The sequence below is a fragment of the Lathyrus oleraceus genome, chromosome 4, assembly GCF_024323335.1.
Source record: "Lathyrus oleraceus cultivar Zhongwan6 chromosome 4, CAAS_Psat_ZW6_1.0, whole genome shotgun sequence".
NCBI classification, from domain to species: Eukaryota; Viridiplantae; Streptophyta; class Magnoliopsida; order Fabales; family Fabaceae; genus Lathyrus; species Lathyrus oleraceus.
The window spans coordinates 222,100,465-222,125,169 of NC_066582.1; the positions used below are offsets into that span (position 1 = coordinate 222,100,465).

General features: G+C 32.9%; 1 protein-coding gene across 1 annotated transcript; it reads left to right on the forward strand.

Annotated features, from left to right (window-relative positions):
* The first annotated feature begins 12,026 nt into the window (after positions 1-12,026).
* LOC127074657 (zinc finger CCCH domain-containing protein 6) lies at positions 12,027-20,719 on the forward strand. The gene is made up of 5 exons (XM_051015998.1): positions 12,027-12,203; positions 12,370-12,480; positions 18,382-18,588; positions 18,808-18,932; positions 19,019-20,719. Exons 2-5 carry the CDS (start codon positions 12,421-12,423, stop codon positions 20,322-20,324), a joined length of 1,698 nt encoding a protein of 565 aa, XP_050871955.1. The 5' UTR covers positions 12,027-12,203; positions 12,370-12,420; the 3' UTR covers positions 20,325-20,719.
* The last annotated feature ends 3,986 nt before the right edge of the window (positions 20,720-24,705 follow it).

Genomic DNA, 24,705 nt, shown 5'->3' on the forward strand with positions numbered 1-24,705 from the left:
TTAAATTTTTGTTCTTGTGTGTGTGTGTAATGATATGAAAAAGGAGATTTAAGCTGGTTACTGGTAGAAGTTTTATCAGAATCAGAATCATACCCAATTCCCCTTTTATTATTCTGACTTACTCCATAAATCATGGATGCCATAATACTCCTATCTATTCCACTCTTCAGAAACTTCTGAAAGGCTTCTTCATATTTATAAATAATTTCATTTGAAGTTTGTGGTGCTTGAGACAACGCTTCTTCTAATTTTAAGCTTTTTGTTTTAGCTCCATCTTTTTCTAACGTTAAAGATTTGATTGTATCTTCATGTACTAGAATTGTTGTCTCAAGTTCACTACATTCTTCAGATTTTGCTTTAAGAAGGCCTTTAATGCTTTTAACTTTTTGTTTTAATTTCTGAAGAGAGGTAAGAGTTTCTGATAAACATGATTCTAAGTCAGATCTAGAAAGTTCAGAAAATACCTCTTCAGATTCTTCATCTGAGCTGCTGGATGTGGTAGCCATAAATGCTACGTTGGCTTGTTCATCAGAGTCAGATTCTGATGATCCTGATTCACTATCGTCCCAGGTGGCCATTAATCCCTTCTTTGTTCTGAAGGCATTTTTCTTGAAGCTTTCTTTCTTAGAGTTATCTTTCTTCAGCTTGGGGCATTCATTTCTATAATGACCTGTTTCTTTACATTCAAAACAGGTAATATCTTTATTAGGTTTACCTTTTGAAGTTGACTCTGATCTATCCCCTCTGGGTCTTGATCTTCTGAAGTTGTTGTTGTTCCTTCTTTTCCAGAGTTGCTTAACTCTTCTGGTTAGTAAGGACAGTTCTTCTTCATCATCAGAGTCTTCAGGTTCAGAGTCGTCAGTATCTGCAGTTTCTGCCTGGAGAGCTTTGGTTCTGTCTGACTTCCGTCTTTCAGGTCTGGACTTCAGCGCCACTGACTTGTTCCTTTTCTGAGGCTCATCCTCCTCTAGTTCTATCTCATGGCTTCTGAGAGAACTAACAAGTTCTTCAAGGCTGATATTGTTCAGATCCTTTGATAACTTCAGAGCAGTAACCATTGGTCTCCATTTCTTTGGCAGACTTCTGACTATCTTCTTAACATGATCTGCAGTCGTGTATCCTTTGTCTAGCACTTTAAGACCTGCAATAAGAGTTTGGAATCTGGAAAACATAGCTTCTATAGCTTCGTCATCTTCCATCTTGAAGGCTTCATATTTCTGGATCAACGCCAGAGCCTTCGTCTCCTTGACTTGGGAGTTTCCTTCATGGGTCATCTTCAGAGAGTCAAGTATATCTTTAGCCGTCTCTCTGTTGGTGATCTTTTCGTATTCGTTATATGATATAGCATTTAGAAGTATTGTTCTGGCCTTGTGATGATTTTTGAACTCACGTTTCTGATCTTCTGACATTTTGCTTCTGGGAACTTCAGCTCCATTTAAGGTTGGAGGTTTGTATCCATCTGTGACAATGTCCCAGAGGTCAGCATCATAACCCAGAAAGAAACTTTCGATTCTATCTTTCCAGTAATCAAACTTTTCTCCATCAAAAACAGGAGGCTTGGCATTGTAAGAATCTTTCTCATTTGAGTGGGCCATTGTTTTTCTCGCACTGGATCTCTCTACACGGTTAAGTGTTTGATTTGAAAATCAATAACAGAGCCGGAGCTCTGATACCAATTGAAGGTGAGAAAAACAAGAAAGGGGGGTTTGAATTGTTTGAAAAATAAGCGCTTTTGCAAAATAAAATCACACAATGATTTTATACTGGTTCGCTTATAACACAAAGCTACTCCAGTCCACCCGGCCAAGGTGATTTCGCCTTCAACAAGGACTTAATCCACTAATCTTGAAAGATTACAAACAACCCCTAAGAGAAAAGAAAATCTCTTAGTCCTCTCAAGTCTACAGACTACAAAGAGTCACTTGAGGAAATCAAATAAAATAGATACAAGATGTGTAATCTAGAGTGCTTCTAAGAAAGCAAATATTACAAACTTAAGAACAAATTTTTCACTTGATAAGCAAAAGCTTAGTGAAAATCTTTGAAGATCAAAGATGTTTTTCTTGAGCGTGATATGATTTCAGTATAGTTTTGGCTAGTGATTTCTTCTTGTATACTGAATGAGATTTCTTCTCTTATTTATAGGAGTTGAAGTAGAGTTGAAGTGGCGTTGAATCTGTTGGATATTGAGATGTAGTTACGCCATTCCATTAATAGCTTCTGCAGTAGACTTTTTCACTTAGAAGTGACTACTTACCACAATTAGTATCTTCTCTCTTGGAAGTAGAGATTAACGTCTCTTTCTAATTGAGGAAATCCACTTGCAGAACTTTAACTTGGCTTAAACGTTACTTCATCATGATTAACAATTCTGATTAGAGTCTTCGTGTATCTGGAGAAACTTGCTTCTGATGTTATTTCTTGAATGTTCAGATGGCGCTGATAACTTCAGAGTTTGCAGAAGGCATATGTTCAGAGTCAGAGCTTCTAGACTTTACTTCATATTCAGATGCTTCTGATACTTGCAGTTTTGTCCAGAGTCAGAGCTTCTTAAAACGAGATTTCTCTTTAGATGCTTCTGATACTTGAGATTTTGCATCTGATCTTGTTTTGCATCTGATGACATCATCAGATTTATTTCTTCTTTCTTTAGAACCCTGCACACTTAGAAACTTTTCGTTAGGGTGCCATTTTTGGTTTCATCCTTTGTTATCATCAAAATCATGGAATCTGTTGTAGAACAATTTTTGTTCTTACAACATTGTGGTTTTTCCCATTTTGATCCATTGTTGATTTCTCACACAATCTATCAAAATGACAACTTTTAAGTTTAACTTTTTAGTGAACAAACTCATTCAATACTATCTCTAGCTAAAGAACAAGGATGGATGAAAACTTAGGTCAAGAGTTGGAAAACACCTTTCAATCATAAACCAACACAAAGAGTTATCAATAAAACAAGGTTTTCACCATACATTCATCATCAAAGAGTTTACAAATGAAGATCAGCCCATATACATACAAAGCTTCTGATCATCTACATCTAACCTTGACAAAATGAAAGACTTAGCTACTCATTTTCATGGTAGCTTGAACAACAAGTTTCGGAAGAAGGTTGATCAACATCTGAGTCGAAGAATCGAGATTGGATGGGAATCCACCTTCTTTTTGTAAAATAATGTCAAGAGAAGAAGAAGAATGAGAAATGGGGTTTCTAGGGCACAAAAATCACCTTTAGCAAGAAAACAAGTAAAAAGATGATGAAAAAGATCTAAGAGTCCCTTTTCCAAAAAGTAGCCCATACTACTTATATAAATGGTTGCTGAGTTGTCATGCTCGCTAGGCGAGCAGAATGGTTCGCCTAGCGAGCCCCAAAATAAGTCACCAGAAGAGCCTGCGTCCAGAGGAATCACCCCAAACCAATTTGCATCTGTTCGCTAGGCGAACAATCCTTCGCTAGGTGAAGCCCTCGCTTCTCTCATTCGCTGCAGCGAGTCTTGATGATTTTGCTACTGGAATTGTTCGCTACCTGCTCGCTGGATGCTCGCCTAGCGAATACTTAGCTACTTCCCTCGCCACAGCGAGTTTTGATCTTTTTGCTACTGGAATTGTTCGCTACCTGCTCATTGGATGCTCGCCTAGCGAGTGTTGATTTTTTTTGGTTCTGTCCAAGTCTGGGAGTGTTCCCTGGCATCTCGTTGCGTGCTCGCCTAGCGAGTACTTCGCTACCTCACTCGCCTAGCGAGCTTGCTTATGTTTGCTTTCTTTCTTGGTTCCTTTGCCATCTTTCTTGTGCCTTAGTTTTCTACTCTTTCATGCCTAATTTCTGCACAATAACACACAAATTAAAGGTACCAAGATCATTTCACATAGTATTGCAAATCAACAAAAGCAAGGGCGGTTTCGAACACTTTTTCGACAAAAAGGGGTGAAAGATGCCCACATTTGATAGCTCAAATAAGCAAACTTGGGCATCTAACAATAAGGCCCAAAAGATCATCCGCTATTTCACCTTTTCTTGTGAATGGAGACTTTGTCATCTTTCCAATTAAACAAGATCTGCATGTCTCAATGATTCATAATCAAAAGAGTCCAAAAGTCCATCTTTATGGAGTTTGGAAATGCGTTTCTCATTTATGTGGCCTAATCGACAATGCCAAAGGTAAGTTGGATTTAACTCGTTAGGTTTCATCCTTTTAGTATTAATGTTATAAATAGGCATTTCGAGATCAAGGACATATAGTTCATTGCTCATTTGTGTAGTAGCATAGAATATATTATTCAAATAAATTGAGCAACAATTGTTCTTTATTATAAATGAAAAACCAAACTTGTCCAAACAAGAAATGAAAATAATATTCTTGCTAATTGTAGGTACATAATAACAACTCTCTAACTGAATTATTAAACCACTAGGTAAAGTCAATACATAAGTTCATACGGCTAAAGCAACAACCTTTGCTCCATTGCCAACTCGTAGGTCAACTTCACCTTTTGCCAAATCTCTACTTCTTTTTAGCCCCTGCACATTTGTACAAATGTGAGAACCACATCCAGTATCTAATACCCATGATGCAGAAGTAGATAAATGTATTTCAATAACAAAAATACCTGAAGTTGAAGTCTCTACTCCATTCTTCGTATCTTCCAGGTACTTTGGGCAGTTTCTCTTCCAGTGTCTGGTCTTACCGCAATGGAAGCAGGTGCCTGCCTTTGCTATGCCTCCACTAGGCTACAAAGCAGCAACAGTGGGTCTGGGTTTGGCAACTTCCTTGCCTTTCCCTTTATCACCCTGCTTGGTGGGCCTTTTGTTATGTCTCTTTCTATTTACGATCATCATAATGGACTTCCCTTTTGACTTCAGATTCTACTCAGCAGTTCTTAACATGGCTAACAGTTCAGGAAGAGATTTGTCCATATCATTCATATTGAAATTTAGGACAAATTGATTGAATCTATCTGGCAACGATTGCAAGATCAAATTAGTCGCAAGTTCCTTTCCGAGGGGAAAACCCAACCTTTCAAGGTTTTCCACATACCCAATCATCTTGAGCACATAGGGACCTACAGGGGCTCCCTCAGCTAACTTGCCTTGAAAAAGGGCTTTTGAAACTTTAAACCTTTCATGCCTTGCTTGCTCTTGATAGAGCATCTTCAGGTGTTCGATCATATCGAACGCTGCCATGTTCTCATGTTGCTTTTGCAATTCTTAGTTCATGGTAGCTAGCATGAGACAAGCAGTTTCATTAGCATCATCGACATGCTTCTTATAAGCATCTCTTTCTGCCTTAGGTTCAGAATTAGGAGGTTCTTCTTCAGGAACAAGTTTCTCCTAGACATACAACTTTCTATCATGTTTGAGGACAATCCTCAGATTTCGGTGCCAATCCAGAAAATTTGTCCCAGATAATTTTTCCTTGTCAAGGATTGATCGCAAAATGTTGTTAGAGGTGTTTGTTGTCATGGTAATCTACATGAAATTAATGAAAATATAAGTATCAATGACATATTTAATTAGGCCTTTAATTAAATATGCTCCCGCTATTTTACTCAAAACAAATGACCCTCATCATTTGATTCGGAAAATCCCGTTGGAAGATTTTCTAGTGGGTCGAGATCCACATTTCACTTTGTTTTAAGTCCGCGTAAGCGGATTACACAAAACTAGGTTATTTAGGTAGGAACTCCTTCCAATTGTATCTAATACAACTCTCGAATATTTTAGTTGGGTGAATAACTCCTTATTCCAAACCATCACATGGATCATTTCCAACTTTTGCTTCTAAACATATATAATCTTATTATAATTTGTTTAGTTAAGTTTGATCCATTGTTTTAGCAATTGGATATTACAATTATTCCATCGCACCTTACTAATATAGAACATGCACCTCGCGTAGGCGAAACCTACATTATCCGATACTAGTCTTGATGAGTGCTAAAACTTGGAAAGCTTAAACTCAATATTTAATTTGAGGGAATTGTAATTATTCTGATCTCACCGACTTATTTATCATATAAATCGTCTCTCACATGCATCAACATACATTCACATGCATCAACATATATAATGAAACAGTTATGACCCCTAGCGCAATTGTTCTCCCAAGCCAATGAATGAACGAAACAGAAATAGTATATCATATATACCGTATTTTGCATTAAGCTTACTTATATCATATATATAACTTGATTGATCTCAATTGCGTAACCTATGGACGATCAATGTATCGCTGCTTCACCATACTAATGTCGGTTCCGAAGCATAGTCAACATCAATCATCCAAATCATACACACATGATGCCAAATTTAATTACTCATTTATTCTTTGATTCATTCTGTCTTTTAATCATATTAATACAGAAAATAAACAGCTATCCGATGCATGATTTCGTAAGTGGCTCTGATACCACTGAAGGAGAAGGGCGATCTAAAACACAACAAAATTAAAATTTTTCTCCTTTAGTGATCCTTACGAATGGGCATGATCAGTGATAAAATAGTTACCTCTTGTGACGATTGAAACCTTTGATGCAGATCTACGGAGCGATCACGAATGTTGAACGATGACAACGCCTCTACTCAGTCCACACGAACGAATTCCTTCAATCTCAGTGCTAGCTGCTATGAATGAAGGCTTTGAGTGAGTGAGTGAGTGAGAGAGAGAGAGAGAAAACAAAAATGCAACCGCACTGAATGCTTCTGCACAAGGGTTCTATTTATAGAACCACTTGTGTGGGATTCAAGCTAAAAAGCCCACTTAAGTGTATATGGCCCATATCTTATAATATGCCAAAATCACTTAAGCGTGTGGTACATTACCATATTTCATATTCTACTTAAGTACACCGTATCTTACGATGTTCTACAATTCACTTAAGTGCATTGTACCTTACGATGTTCCTTATTTGCTCTATCTCTCATCAATCTGTCCTTTCTGTGTGACCCTGTAGGTTTTCGCGGCATTGACAATTATATTAAATCACGTATTTAACATAATAAACAGTGAACGGTATCTAGCAACACATCACTGCTACCCAAGACACGAAAATGTCATGTGATATGACAAATCATTTTGTGATAATACTTATGTGTACAATTACCCTTTTGCCATTATGTCTATATTGAACACACGGCATAGACCGTGTCATCCTTGTCCAGTTCAATATTGGGCCCATAAACATTTATCCTGTTACGCAGGATGGGAAAATTCCATCTAGGTCACTCATGTCCCTTAGCATGCTTCGTGGAGTACCCATGAACTGTCTTTATGATTATCCAGTTACGGACAACGTTTGATCAGCAATAAAGCACTCGATTATACATCTAGGGTCCATAGTGGTTTCAGGTCGAAGGGTGGTATACACCATTATCATCATGAGAATAACTTATGACACTTTACATAACATTCTATATAGTATTCTCATAGCGGGTCAATCCAGTATAAATATTACTCTTAATATTCATATCTATGTTTAAGACTTGATAACTCCTTATCCATGATCTATGAGATGTGATCATCAGTCTATATACATAATAGTCTTAATGCTTTAATATTATCCCACTTCACAATAAAGCTCGACTACGGATACTTTAAGAATAATGTCCTTATGTTTAATGTGATCTCATGATCAAGTCACACTTGATACATTAAACGGACTAGCTATCCTAGGGACTTTATTAAACAAACATAATAAAGAAAAAAGCCTTTTATTATTAATAAATAATTCGATACAAGCACGTTTTAACCAATTCTTATTCTTATTCTTCCCTCTTCTCTCCCTTGGTAAAATCTAATAGGGTTTCTTGTTATATATATATATATATATATATATATATATATATATATTAGTTATAGAATCATAATTGATGTTGATCGATGATGTGGGACTCTAGAATTAATTATTTTAATCTCCAGTGTGATTACGCGGGGTGGGCTTGCAAGGTTAGCACTGCAACACTCAATTCAGTTAAAAAGTCTAAAGATGATCGTATAGTGAAAAATGGAAAGTAGAAAAGTGTACTTTAAATATCATGTGAGCTGAATATATACATTGGATAGTTTTGATTGGACCATGTGTAGTTGGGCCCTCATACATGGTCTTTGGCCGACCCATAACATATATTAGTAAGAAAGAAGTATTACAATCCATAATGTAGAAAAAACCATACAAACACAAAACTCTGACACAAGAGGTATAAGAAAAATACCAAACAAAAACTACATCAAAAGAAAAAAGTAAGGCTAAAAAAATTCATATAGGACAACAAGACCCCTTAAAATCACATCAGCCGACAAATATATCAACAAAGATTTCTACTTTTAAAGAATACCATATCAAGAGCCAAACATCAATGAATATAAGCTATCAGAACACAAATCTTCACAAGAAAAAGAAGGATACTCTGCATAAAAAGATTATTGCCACAAGAAAAATAAGTATAGTCCACACTATTCAAGGTATGGTTCTCTAATTAATCAGAGAAAGAGCAATAGTAATTCAAATATTTTCCCATATACCATTTTTACACTAAAGCGATGCTCATGACCCTTAAGTCCTTAATGTTAAAAACTTTACCTAAAAAATCATATCATTCAGAGACTTCTAGATAATCCAAACCACAACAAGACAAACCATTAAAAGACTCCTTTTTATCTTAATCGAGACTCCTAAATTACTAAATGACTCAAAAGGATACAATATATCCTTATTGATAACAATAGAAAAATAAATGAGAATCTTATTATGGATCACCACACAAAGAATACAAGATAATCCTATAATATTTAAGAGATCCCTATATTTTTTAAATTTTCTCTAAATGAGAATTTATCCCGAAACAACTGTCGAGAGAAGACAATCATCTTAGAATAAACTCAACTAACCCAGATAAAAGATAAGGCCTATTCCCACTTTCTATTTAAGGGGATATTAGAGTGGATTTTATCCTCAATGATGAAGCTATATACGATGATGCAATTGAGTAAATTCCATCTTTTCTTAATTGCCAGCATCGCTATCAGGCGAATGAATGTCTCCTTGTAGAATATGAAAAAAGTTGTCTACTAAGTCATGCTCACAAATATGTATTTTTCAAAAGCCTAAGCCCAAAGTTTATTTAAACGCCACATTATATGTCCTTATTAGGAGGTCTACATATCCCACTATTATATATGATAAATATTTGTAACAATTTTCTTTTATATTTAGCCATAAAAAAGTTTTTGTCCAATATTTTTTATATATATTTATCAATAACAAATATTTGTATCACACTTTTCTACGCATCTGTGATAAATATTTGTTTCATATATAGTTTTTTTCATTTGATTTCGAGAACTAATTTTTAGTGACAAATATTTGATCACTGCATATTTTTTTACTATACTATGAATTTCTAATGATTTATTTCCAAAATAATAATGTGTGAGATAAAATTTAAAATTCATATATTATTATTATTTATTTATTTATAAAATATAAAAAAAATTATTTTAATTAAATGATTAATAAAAAACATTTGTTTCGTGAATGAATTATATATTTCAACCATTTGTTTAATGAATTGTTTCCATAAAATAATATTAAAGAGATATAAAAAGTTCTACGTAATATAATTTTAACTCATTATTTAGTAGCCAACATTTATCCCTTATACTTTGATCCAACTATTTTTTTACTATATCGTTTCTTAAAAAGTAATATGTAAAAATTATAGTGAATATATTTTAAATACTTTTATTTTAAATTTAATGGTATTAAAAATGTTAATAAATAAATATTTCTCACATTAATTTTTTTATAAATTAATTTATATATATATATATATATATATATATATATATATATATATATATATATATATATATATATATATATATATATATATATATATATATATATATATAGAGAGAGAGAGAGAGAGAGAGAGAGAGAGAGAGAGAGAGAGAGAGAGAGAGAGAGAGAGAGAGAGAGAGAGAGAGAGAGAGAGAGAGAGAGAGAGAGAGAGAGAGAGAGAGAGAGAGAGAGAGAGAGAGAGAGAGAGAGAGAGAGAGAGAGAGAGAGAGAGAGAGAGAGAGAGAGAGAGAGAGAGAGAGAGCGAGAGAGAGAGAGAGAGAGAGAGAGAGAGAGAGAGAGGAGAGAGAGAGAGAGCGAGAGAGAGAGAGAGAGAGAGAGAGAGAGAGAGAGATTTTACACCGTCAGTTAATTATAGACGTCAGATATTAAAAAAAGTTTGACTTTTATTTTAAAAATCTATAAAGTAATACAACGGATGATGATGATGAGTCGACAGTGTAAAACTTTTTACACTAACAGTGTATAGTAATTAATCTTATATATATATATATATATATATATATATATATATATATATATATATATATATATATATATATATATATATATATATATATATATATATATATATATATACAAAAAGTAATATATAATAAAGTGACATAAAATAAATTAAAATGCTTAAGATTTTTCTATTTATCAAAATGAAATAACATAAAATCAAAGAAAATTAAAACGGTAAAAGCTTTTGATATCTTTGTAAAATGATAGGAATAAACAATATTCCAATCTATAAGTTTCTGTGTGCATAAGTGCATATTTAACCTAAAAAAATGGTACATATTTTTTAAATAAAAAAGTTAAATAATGATGATTTTAATTTATGATATTAGTTATTATTTTGTATTTATATAGTGAAGTCAATCGGTCAATCTCATATCATTAAAAATACTAAGTATTAATTTTAATAAGAGATTGAAATTAAAAAATTTGTTTACTTTGGATCTTTGTTAATCTTTCAAGCACGACCGATAAGTATTGGAAGAATCCTTGAGCTATAGCTTGCCACATGCTTTGGTACTTAAGAAAACATAAGGAATGAATACTACATAATACCTTATAGCTTGAAGAATGTCATATATAGAAAAATGACTTTGTTCAAGGATATTTGTTCCCTGATAAAAAAGGCTTGTCGTGTGAGGAAAGTCATCCAAATTATTAATTAGACTCTTCCTAACAACAATTAGGTTACTCTAAACACCGATGAAGCCGTAAAGAAAGACAAAGAAGAAAGATGCAGACGATTGATTATAGATAACTCAGGTGCTTGGTGTGGAGGATTTTCCCATAAAACAAGAATAACATCAATTCTTGAAACTGAGTTGAAAGCAATCTAAATTGGACTCCATCTAGCCAATGATAATGTTTATAGGAAAATCTATCTTATAAAGGAAATATATGATGCAATCACTAGGAACAAACCAATCACCATATGTAACAAATATTGAGTAGAGAGTGAGATATTAGTTTTTCATGTCTATACAGAGGTTAACAAAATCGCAGATGTGCTAGCCAATCTAAATTATAATCCTGACACCAGAACCTTTTTATATGATAAATGTCCTATGGAGGTGGATCCGACCTTTATGTCCGATTTATTAGGAAAAATTTCTTCCCAGATCGTTCATATGTAGTTCTTTTCTTTTGGATATTTAGTGCTTTTTTTTAAATAAAAAAATTTTTATACGGCAAAAACAATCCATATTTTTTATAGTAACACTCTAAAAAAGAAAGTAATAAAGTAAATATAACCAGTGATTAAGCCCTAACGATTTAACGAAGGTAATATTTCCAACCCATTATGCCTATTTTTTTATAGTAATACTCTAATTTAAATATTAACCTATAATAAATACTCATGATAATTTAAAGAAAGTAAATATAATAAAGTGATTAAATGCAAACGATTAATGAAATACTGTATACACGCTAAAACGTAATTAATAACATTGATTTTACCAATAATCTCATGTAGAGAAAAACTAATAACACAACGAATCAATTTTTATAATATTTTTTAATGTAACTATCTATTCAAACAAGTCAATTTAAAAAAAATAAATAAAAAAACAGAAAAAAGTAAAATAATAGTAATACCTGGGTCATACTCATCTCTGTGATATCCCCGATTGGCAACCCAAGTGACGTCGTTTGAATGATATCATTGGTTTGGGCCATACCCCACCCAACCTATCCAAATAACAACTCCCATCTCAACCAACCGACGCACGCAGCCAGACACATAAAACAATCCTTTTCTTCATTTTCCTGCTGTCACTGCACACTCACCACCACCTCACCTTTTTTTTTCTTCTCCGTATCCACCAACGTCACATTTTAAGGTTACCCTCTTCAACTTTTCTAGGGTTTTCCTTTTCTCTTCTTTCTTCATCTTCAGTCCCTCTCTCTCTCTCTGCTTCGTGCCGTAACGATTTTTCTTACTTTTCTTTTCAACTTTTTTTTTTGATTAATTAATAATCTCTTCTTGCCCTCATTCATTGGTTTTAGAAATCTGAGACTCGCTTCATTCTTCCATACTCGATCGATCCGGGATTTAATATGAAGCGCACGAGGAAATCTAACAGGGTTTCGTGGGCTTCTGCTGCTAATCTATGTCAGGTAATCGTTTCTTCATTCTTTAACCGCAATTTCTATTTGTATTTTTGCTATTTTCGATTTGTTGTCGTCGTTGTTGATTATTATTAATATTAACTTTCTCTGTTTCTATGTTCTTTGCGAATCAATCGCTTTCATGCTTCTGTTATTTCTTTTTAGTTTTTTTCTTTCAGTTTTTCCCCCTGACTTTTTATGTATTCGCAGCTATTGGAGAAACAGGGGACATTGCTTTCGTGTAATTTATAATAAAATACGATAAAACAAAAATAATTTTAATCATAATAGGACCTGTACTTCGCGGAATCCAATCAGTTACTATAAACTTGATTGGAACTTGTGAGTTGTGATTGTGACCCTTCGGTAACAGGGAAGCAAACTTTATGCATTGTGTTGTGTCCCCTCAATTTTAATAATAAAAGAAGGAAGAGTGTTCTTTTAAGAGATTTGTAATGATAAGAATATCTTAAAATTTCTTAAACATGGTAAAATCTTTAAAGAGTATTGAAGTTGGATATTAAAGAGTATTCAAGATGGTGTTTAAAAAAATATAACTTCAAATAAAATCTTAAGTTTTAATTACTGGAACGCGTGGACACGACGGAGCTTTAGAACTTGCTGGATGTGAGTTGGTTAAAGTATATTGTATTTTTTTTGGGCATTGTGAAGAGGGTTCACTCAACAATGATAGTGCCATGGCTGCATGGAAGTTTTTTTAACATGGAGTACTTAGCCTTGAAAAATGCTGTGAGAAAGATTTGAGAAATGTTAAAACAGAGATGGGAAGTGGCTGAACAAAGTGGCGGGAGTTTGGAACATAAGCCCGACTTTGCGGCGGGAGTTTGGAACATAAGCCCGACTTTGTTTGGGAAATAAGGGTAGCCTTGGGTGGAGAACGTTTTTGCCGCTGGTGTTTGGCTGGAAAATAAAAAGGGCAATCCAAGGCGTAAAGCGACGTTTGAGTGGAAAGTATGTTGCTTTCCTTACAATTGGTGGATTTAAAGTGTTGTTGACGGATTGACTCATTCGACAAAACGACGTAAGTGGATAATATTTGGAAGCCATGGAGGGTTTCTAACTATCGTCATCAAATCACGATTCAACGAGTGGCCTGACTAGTTTTGAATTCTAAATCATATCGAATAATAAGATTTAAAAACACCAAATGCAACCCGCTCCACAAAAGCCCACAAAAAAAGGGGGCGGACTGAACCATGGTTTTAGTCTCGCCCCACAATTGCCCACAAAAATTGGGGCCGGCCTAAATCCTTGGCTTGCCTCGTGAAAAAATGAGGCGGGGCAAACCCTGCACCCCTAAAGCCTAAAAGTTTCAAATATTAATGCCCTCCCACTTTAATGCACGCGCCAACAAAAACTCGCAAACAAACGGGGCTGTGCGTGCATCGTAGAAAGTGCGGGCCTAAAACCTTGCTTTGACTCGCAATAAAATGCGGGTAAAACAGACATTGCCCTGTGGGCCGGGCTCGTTTTTGCCACCCTGCAAACATGTGTTTGAATGAGTGATTGTGTAAAGTCCCTATTTTGGAAGAAAATACAATAATCAAATAATTGGATAACGTGTCATTAATGACACTTTTTATTTTCTTAGTTACCAATTGAAGTCATTTTCTTTAATGAGTAATGGTGAATGGAGAAGTATGCAATTTGAGTTTTGAATGTTGCAATTCTAATAACTACGTTCCTAAACGTAAAATCTTTATGGTGGCGGGAATGATATGAAATCTCCCTAAAAATGGCAGAAATTGAAGCATTTGTCGAGAAGGACGGGGATTTCGGCTTTAGTGAGGGCATTTGTTGACGGTCAAACTTGAGAGTTGATGCACCCTTTTGAAAAGAGAATATTAAAAACAACTATATTGTTGTAAATAGAGTTAAACTCTTCTGAGTTATGGAGTTCAAAGTTCAACCATTTTTCCAAAGAATTATTTTGAAACATGTACTAGTCATTGAACAAGTGAAGACATTGGCTCCCACATGATTTAGTTGTGATTGAATAATATTAATAATTAAATATATATATATATATATATATATATATATATATATATATATATATATATATATATTTATTTATTTATGGGGATAATAAACATATTGTTGTGTTGTGCATAGATAGACAAAGACATGGTTTGGGACCAAAAGTGTAGAAGCCTTGTAGTGAAATATTGTCATTTAGCAAGTTTTGGATCTGATTTTGTGAATTTCTCAAACTTAATCACTCATGCATAAACTTGTGTGATATTGAGCGAGTTTGAAACTTTGAACGAATATACACGAGTTAAACCGAGTTTTTAGAAAAAACGAGTTGTATGCAATTCAACTCCACTTCTCTACTTAGAAATGTAAAACTCATATGAGTCCATGCTCAATTCGAGATGTTGACATCATGTGGGAAAAGCGACATGACGGTGAATTGATGCTGTATTGTGAAAAATAAATGCAATTTGTTATGGGGAGGAAAACTGAAAAGAAAATGCACACACAAAATAATGCAAATTTTAGAAATATATCACAAACCTTACAACACTAGTCATGTATAGTCTAGGCAAACAAAAAAGAAGTACAAGAAAAGCAACAATGTTTATTAGTGATTATATCCATCAAACTGCCTTGTTAGTGTCATTAATTGAAAGATACGTATTCAAAGCATTATATCATGCCAAAGACCTTTTCCTTATATAAGTTATAGTTGGTGTTCAATAGGCTAGTTCAGTGAATAGTAAAAGTAGAACAAAAAAGGACCAAGTAAAAAGAAATAGTAATTGTTTCCAGGAAATAGTAGAACTAAAGAGAAAATAACACAATACATGTCTAATTCTGTTTTACTAAAGTGTGGCTGACCCTAATTGAAGGATAACAACAATGATTAGGAGAAATTCTTATTATCACTAAATATTTTTGGTGAAGTAGTTATGAATGATAAGTTGTAGTAGTTAAATATATACTAATTTTTTTGTTTGAAATAGTTAGTTATTTTACTTAAGATTAGTAGCTGAATTGTATCAATATTGTCATTGTGGACCAGTTTCATGGAAATTCTTTGTAGGTTACGACTCTCTTATGATAATGATGCTTTGCATGCAGAAAACTTAACATGAGTTTCATGGATGTATCATATTATTATGCGTTTCTTCATGAGCTACTTCAAATGAAATTTTTATATTATGCTCAATTGGGCAAGAATTATTTTCTCCATCTGATTATTTTGTCACCATACTTGTGCTTAAGAGTATTTTTGTTAAGTTTGGTTATTAATTGCATGCCATTAATATCCATGAAAGTCCAAACCTTGATTTAATTTAGAATAAGGAACTGAGTGAAATTGTAAATCGCGGGATCATAACATGGATCACAATGCCCTACAGGGTGAAATTGTAAATCGCGGGATCATAAAATGGATCACAATACCCTACAGGGTGAGATTGTAAATCGCGGGATCATAACATGGATCACAACCCTACAGAAAATTTGAAAGACACACACATGTGTGTGTGGACATAGCTATATTTGTTTATACATGCTTACTATAGTTGGAACTTATATCCAAAATCCTTAAAGGTCATATACAACTCAATAGGTCATAAACTAATTTAAGCTAAAGCACTATAAAATACACCTCAAGAACTCCAAATAGATAAATACTTTTTTTTTAAATGACTAATTAGTAATGTTAGTAATATGCCGAGAGTGAGGATCAAACTTTTGACCTCCTTATCATTGAGCTGTTTAACTCCTCCACCACAACAACCATACCAACCTTGTATCCCTAAATAGGCACATACTAAACACCATCTTTTTAATAATAAAGAAGAGATGCATAAGAGAGAACATATTGAGATGCTCGCAGGCAATGTATACTCATAATTGGGCTTAGGGTTTCCATGTACACCCGGAAATTTAGGTTTTTAGCTATCGGGTGGATAAACCTGACCTGCAACTTACCAAGCCTTTGGTTTGCCGAGAGTCATATAATCCTAGATTGCGGAAGATCTGTTGGGACCCACAACTAATTTTTCATCAAGCCCTTGGTTTACCGAAAATCATATAATCCTAGATTGCAGAAAATCTTTTGGGACCCACAACCAATTTCTGATCAAGCCCTTGGATTACCGAAAACCAATGAAGCACGGTCACAATATGAGTATCGGATACGACACGTATCTGATACGGTGATACATCACTAATGAAAAAATATTGGATACGATACGTTTAACATACATATATAAAAATTATAATTAAATATTAAGTCTGGAGAAAATGAAAGAAACGTGGCAAAAGCAAAGTATTATTCTGAATAAAAATATTCTATTATAAATAATATTAATAAGTAATAATTAATATGAATGAAATTTTAAATATTAGTAATGAAAAGAAGTTGGGAAATCAAACCAATTTTAAAAAATGGTAATTATATGTAAAGAATTAATTAGGATATTAAAGAGAATGACTAGAAACGAAGGGTCATTTAAAAAGGGGAATAAAGGGTCATTAAAAAGAAAATCTGACAAAAAAATCGGATACTCCTTCAATACTAATCGGTGCCATATCGGAGCGTATCGGTATCGAATATGATTCGGCAGAGTTTTTATTTGTTATTTGAACTGCTGGAAACACTAATTAATTAGTTGTTATTTGAACTGCTAATTTCGATTTGTTTATGTTCACATTTGAGGAAAGACCAGTATTGGCAATTTTGTGATGGATTTAATATCTGTATACACTGCTCACAGTTAGGAAAATTTGTTGAAATCCTGGGTATTAACTTTATTGTAAGCATTTTTCATGAAAAATGATCAGGATTAGCATTCAAGTTCTAATTCTGTTATTGATAAATAACTAGCTAAAAGCATAAAGGGAAATTCCCTGGTTATGGAAAAAAGCATAACTCTGAAATAAGCCCATGCATACTAAGTTTTGACACAAAACATGGTTGTTTTGGTGTTATGTGCATCTTCCGTTAATGCCATTATTTATGATGAAATATATAAAGAACATAAACATTAGAATTATGTATCCATCTTAGCGATGAATCGATGAGGATAGAAAACAGCGCTGAAAGTTTGAATATGGGTGGAAACTGTGATATAAATCGCACATGTTGCAATTTATGAGTAGGAAAATTGGAATTAGGAGTTAAATTAGTGATATAAATTGCATTTGTTGCAATTAATGAGCCGAGTTTAAACATTCAACATAAATTATGTTCGTGAGATGTAAAGAAAAGTGTCGGATGGGTCAGGAGTGTTCTCACGAGCAAGTTGTAACTGATGTATTTTTGAAAAAGGGTCTCTGATTATGTGCTGACACAAGTTGGAGTTTTGGGGAGTATCAAATACGTCATGGGAGGCAAAATGCTGTATGGAACTTATGTATTTTAAAAAAAGGGACTCTGATTATGTGATGAAACAAGTTGGAGGAGTTTTGGGGAGTTTCAAATACGTCATGGGACGTGCATCATAACATATACCCTGAGTTGCTATTATTCTTTCTCCTTTCTCTCTTAAACAACACAAAGCCCCCAAACCCAAACTCCTTACATCCTTTTCTATTTTCTCTTTTAATACCCATGACATGACATTGCCAACAACAACTGATGTGTCTCTGTTCTCTGCCTTACCTTCTGCAGCAGTAACACTTTTAAAAATGTGTATTTGGACCTCTGCCCTTCATATCTCCGTGCAAAATTGTGTGTCTAATTTGGTCCGTTGCCTGTGTTGAGGCTTATAGATAGCCATGAATTTCATATCTTAGGATTTATAGATAGAGTTGTAATGTATAAATATTACTGTCACTGTATTTTAAGTAGTCTTTTACACTTATATTCAAACCTATTTGTGATGTACACTTTCTCTTTTAGCACTCATAGAGATTTATATGACCTGACAGGTAAAATTGTTCTTGTCGGAAGATTTCCCGTCAAAAGTTGGTCTGGTATCGCACGATAATCTTGAAGCAAGGGCGTCGTCATTGTTGAGTTCCAGTACTAATGATTCTATTGATTTACCTCCTGGGTTTGAAAGTAGTCATTTCCTGAACCAATCAAAGGTTGAATTCTCCCACATTCCAAAGATAAAATGGGAATGCCCTCGACCGGTAATTCTCTACTGCGTGCTATTTAGTCTCTATGTTATTAAAATATGTATTTCACATTGTAATTTTTTGTTAATCTATTATGTTTCATAGTTTGCTTTCTCTAACTGGTTGTTTCAGATTTTTTTTTTGTCAAACTATTATGTTTCATACTTTGCTTTCTTTAACTGATTGTTTTAGATTCTTTTGTCACTATGCTGATTTATTTACTCTTCTATACAGTTTGTTTTCAGTTCTCGTTGGCTACTTGCAGCTGGTGAACAAAGTAGGGAGAAAGATGTTCAGAAGCTGAGAGAAATAAGAGTCCTTGAAGCAGTTTATCCCAGACTCTCTGCCATTCCTCCTAGGTAAAGTGTTGCATTACTTTAGAAAGCCTTGTGTTGTTTCATTTTCTCTTGTTAGTGACATTGTTGGCTGGCGTTTGGGTATGTAGCCCTTCTGTTTCTCTGGATGTAGAAGAAGAAGATTATGATGGTAGCATTACTCCTTTGATCCCTATCATTCCCATTGAGGAGGAGGAAGAGGCCATGGCTAATTCGCCTGAATCGGATGCAGCAGCGAACCCTCACCCCAATGTTCAGTCTCCGAATTTGCATCAATATATGTCAGCAACAAGTTCCATTAATTCAGACCGTAACACCTCTGGCACTGTCTCCCCGGCTGCCTGTTTATTGCCTTTCGCCGGGGTATCTTCTGGTTTGGAAGCTGATGTAGTGGCAGCCTCTGATGCTGTGGCAGCCATCCTTAAGAGTAATGAGCATGGAGGCTTAATTGATATGGATCTACTAGTTAAAATATTTAGTGACCCAAAAATGATTGAGAATTTGATCAATGAAGCCTCCAATGTAGGTGCATCCTCAAATGCAGTGTCTTTACCCACTTCTGGATTGAAATCTTCTATTCCATCATCTCCTTTTTTTACATCTGCACCTGACATGTCAGCTTCTAGGAATACACACATTAGTTCTGTGGGTTTTTCTGGGTTGAATCCTGCAAGTCCATCAGTTTCATATTTGAATTCTACATCTGGTAAGCCAGCAACTCTGTTTGCTCCTTCAATTCCATCATATTCTACAGTGACTTCTCCACATGACAGGTCAGCAACTGCATCAGTTCCATTTTCTAGGCCGACGGTGTCTGGTCAACCAGTATCCCCCTCAGTTTTTGTGCCCACACCTACACCTGCACCTCATATGCCCAGACCTGTCGACAATAATTTTCACATGTCAAATGGAATGCCAACTGCTTTAAATTCCCAGCCTCAGCCAGATTCATTTCGGGCATCTGGGGCGAAGCGACCCGCCTCTTTTGCTTTTGCTTCCATGTCTTCTAGTGAACCAAGCACAGCTCCATTGCCTCCTCCTACCGGGAACCTGCATACTGTTTTCAACCATGGACAAACCAGTGCTAGAACAAAGCCGTATCAAACAAGTACAGGTTCAGCATCTGCTGTAAAGGATGCCAACTATTATAAAAACCTCATTAGGCAACATGGTGCAGATGGACAAGATAAGCCGGACTCTCAAATAGGTAACCGTCATAGTAACTTCCAAGATATGAAATTGGGACATAATAATCAAGGAGAAGTGAAACACAAAAGCAAGAAACCATGCATTTATTTTAATAGCCAAAGGGGGTGCAGGAATGGTGCCAGTTGCCCCTTTCAGCATGATGTTTCAGCTCAGTCGGGAGCTGGTAACTTACTAGGGCCGAAGAATGTTAAAAGTTTTAAAATGTGATCAGAAATTTAGGGGGAGAGCGTAATTCTAAGCTGAATTTTTCTATGGTAAAAACTTCAAACTTTTTTAACCATGTAAAACAGAGAGTAGTAGGTTGAAACAGAACAGGAACAGGGAGTGAGAGGATAATGCAACGTTGGCAAGTTTTTGTGGCTGTGGCCTGGAATTGTGGTGGCCGGATTTTGGTATGTTTGTGGGCCGTACATTTGGGTCCAAGGTTTTGAGACTTTTGACAGGTCCTGTCGGTTCCTTAAATCGACAGGCATTTAGTGTTTTAGACAAATTGGTATTTTCTTCTATTTTGCAGTTTGATGAGATCTTTGCAGCCTGGATCCAATCAAAGTGGTGGTCCATCCATGCAGTTCAATGGCCAATGGGTATCCATCCATTCATAATTTTTCATTGCACAAAAAGAAAAAATATATTGAAAAAAATATTAAAAACATGGCAGAATTTTAATTTTGTGAAAGATAGTAACTTTATATGGTCAAATAATAATAATAATAATAATATGAATAAATAATTTCAATATTAATTAAGTTTTTGAAAATTTACTGCAGTAACAGTTAAGTACTGTACTAATACTAAGCATATTAATCTGAAATTTAGTAGTGTTAGACTGCAAAACAAGTGATACAAGATTGAATTATGGATAAATATTTTCACACTCTTTGCGAATGAGATAAAGTTGCAAGGTATGAATATGATTATTGAATAAATAAAAGATGTAAAAATAAAAATATGTAAAACAGACAAGGTTTTAAGAAAACTATACTGTAAAAAAACTATAATGTTCGATAACTAGTTTGAAACTAGAAAAAAATGATAAAAGATTAAACTATAAAAAAAAATGATAAAAGATTAAATTTATCAATGTAAAATGCATGACAAATAAAAGTTGATACTCAAGTTATTTTTAGAATTTTGTTCTGATTTGAACGCTGACTACTTTTATGACAATTTTAAAATTTTTAGGATTTTGTTCTGATTTGAATGTTAATTTCTTCTATGATAATTTTAAAACTTTTAGGATTTTGTTATGATTTGAATGTTAATTTCTTCTATGATAATTTAAAACTTAACTAATTATTCTTGTCGTCTTTAATTATAAGATTTAAAAAAAAATTGTTGTTTAATATAAAGATTGTTTACAAAATTCTACACATAGTAACAGTTTTATAAATAAGAATATCTCAATGTAATTTATAATCATAAAACAAAAATTATTCTCTAATATAATGTCAATTATCATGTAAAAGTAGCATATCTTTTAACAAATTGAATTTAAATATTTTCCCCTTAATATTGGTGAAATTTATAAGAGATCATCTTACAAGAAAAAGACAAATTAAGTATATATTTTACTCTTTAGAATAAAAAAATTGTTGGCAAGATTATTAAAAAGATATTTTTAGAAATCAATTAAAATATAATGTTTTATGGACTTAAACATATGAAAGTGAAATTTAAAACAATTTAGTTTATTTTCTAAAGGTGTAAAAATTGTTTACATTGTCAATGATTGATAATTGTTGATCATGAGAGTGATTAACTTAAGTATTTTTATTTTATAGTCATACAAATGATAGTTTGTGATTGATTAATAATATACGAAGTTTTGAATTAATAAAAGTATAAAAATTAATCTCATAAATAATTGCTCAAATCCCAGTTAGAATGCACTAGTATAAACATCACAACAATAACATTATGATATGAGTCATATAGACTATAACAGAAAAAAATAGTTGCATGAATATAGAACATGACAAACAAAATAAGAGACAAAGATACTTGACTTTTGATGTCATATTTTTTAAAATAGGTTTTTTAATGAAAATGTCAAGTGAGTGTCATGATATTGATTCCACTTTTTATTTGTAACTCAAATAACTAAACGTTAATAATATGTTTTTCTTTTTCCATTCCATAATACTAATAATAGAAATAGTACCTAACTCATACATGTAAATATTGATTCCACATCTCCACGAACGTAAAACACCAATAATATCATTTTATCTCATCTTACTATAACTTAAGCACGTGCCTTAAAATGAATAATCATGCATGCATGTGAATATTTAAGTTGTGAGAAATATATAACATTTGAGCTCATGCTAGCTTGATAATATTAATATCAATGTATTTTCATGCACATAGTGGTTTGTTTGTACGCTGATACAAGACCAAAATATAGGCCTCTAAATGAAAAAAAAATACTCAGTGGAAATGAAAATTATTCTATAGTATACTGAAAGATAAATAATATATTCATTGTGTGCAAAAAAATGTTTGTTTTAGCTGTATAAACATGTTTCTGAGTTATGTTTCAAAGTGGTTCATGTATAGTCTGGTTGGCTGTCCATGACCATGGTCATCATGAGGAATTTTGATTCATGTCCTATTGGATGAAACAACAAAAAAAAGAAACAAACGTAAATCATGGAAATTAAAATCGAACAAGAAATCTCAAAGTTTAATACACTAATTGATCATGAAAATTAATTAGTGTTTTGTATATTGGGACAAAATCAATAATATTTGAATTGATACCATGGATAATACTAATACAAATTATTATATTACATAAACTCAAAACGTAAAGCCTAACATTCAAGTTTCAATTTGTTGTGATCAACAACAAAAAATATTCTCAATAACACTTACATATTTTGACAATTTATTAAAAAAATTTGCCAAAAATTTAGTTTTATAAAAAGAAATTTAATACTAGTATCAGAATTTAGTTTTACCAGGTTTAGTCGGTTTTTACTGGTTCAATAGTTTAACCGATTCATCTATCAAATCTGATCATAATTCTTTCGATTTTCATATAAATTGATTTTCAAATATTTACTTTCTAAAAGTTTCAACTATCTTGATTTTTGGATAATTCAATCTATATCTAAAGAGATACTTTTTCTAAAGGAAGAATTTGTGAGAGTGAACAATCCTTTATAGTCATAATAACTTGAAATCGATCTAAATAAATTTGAATGAAATTCTGAGATTTCTTCTGTTAAATTGTAATAACTTCTCGATATCATTTAAATTCAAGTTACGAATTTGATCATTAGTGAGTTGAAGTTCTGCAATGAATATAAAAGATGATATGTAGTTTACAAAATGATGATGTAAAGTGTAGTATGATTTTGAAGTTTACAAAATATTTCTAGGGTGTAGAGTGCTGCGGGAAAGTATGGGTTACATAAGCGAGAAAAAGGATGGTTTACTGTCGATCAATGACAACCATTTATTCTGTCAAGTCAGCTATTAAATTTTAAATTATTTATATGATTTGACACTTTAAAATATTTTGATTAGATGCATGTGTAATACTTTTTTACACTGACAGTGCACTACCATTAAACTCTATATAAGCATGAAAGATAAGAATTCTATTTTTTTTTTGGACAACACCATATTTAAACATCATCATATCACCAACCAAGGGCAAATGAAGATTAAATGTGTAGTATGATTTTGAGCTTGATTTTTGAGTTTTTTGAATACTAAATTTTAGTTTGGATTTGAGTAAAGGAGGTTGAGAGTATTCCAAATTTACAAAAATTCCAAATTTTAGTTTGGATTTGAGTAAAGGAGGTTGAGAGTGTCCACCATTATTGCCGATAAGTTTTTGAGATTTTGTTCAAGTAAGTCTAATCCTGATTTTTTTCTTGTGTTTTAATGTTTATACATGTTTAAGAAACTTATTTCAATCATTAGTTGCATAAAAATACGTTTAAATTGAATTTTTGAAAAATCAGTGTTCTTGAGCATCCCACTATAAACGATTAATTTTAAAAAAAAATTATTGTTTATTGATTTTTAAGCATTCCATTATGTTGTGAGATCGAGTAGATGAATTTTCATTATTCATTTATGTGATTTCGTAAAAGTTTGAGAAGTTTACATGTGAATCAAATTAACTAGTAATGTATTTTATGTTACAATTTGCAGTATTTTTCAAAAATTGTTCTTACAAATGGTTCTTACTTTTTTTTTACTTTATTATTGTTTTTTTATTCTCTTTTATTTTTATATAATTAATTAATTAATTTTGTTAATTAATTTTTAATTAACTTGATTAATTAATTAAATTTATTTTAATTAATTAATTTTGTTATTTGATTAATTTGATTAATTGATATTTAATTAATTTGATTAATTTTTTTAATTAATTATTAAATAATTTTATAAAATCAACCTTTTAAAAATTAAATTAAATATTTGATCAACATCAAGTTGGTTTTCAAAGTATTTCATCATTTCATCGTTATCAAACCACTTTCCTAAGTAAATATTACATAAAAAATCTTTGTATAATAAAATCGAAAGAAGAGGAACACTGAGATTTCTTCTGTTAAATTGTAATAAC

What these genes read in the sequence shown, in the direction of transcription:
- LOC127074657 (XM_051015998.1), top strand. Translation starts at nt 12,421, where the DNA reads ATGAAGCGCACGAGGAAATCTAACAGGGTTTCGTGGGCTTCTGCTGCT. An exon ending in CTGCTGCTAATCTATGTCAG is followed by an intron (nt 12,481 to 18,381) that starts GTAATCGTTTCT and finishes ATGACCTGACAG; the next exon opens with GTAAAATTGTTCTTGTCGGA. An exon ending in CTCTCTGCCATTCCTCCTAG is followed by an intron (nt 18,933 to 19,018) that starts GTAAAGTGTTGC and finishes TTGGGTATGTAG; the next exon opens with CCCTTCTGTTTCTCTGGATG.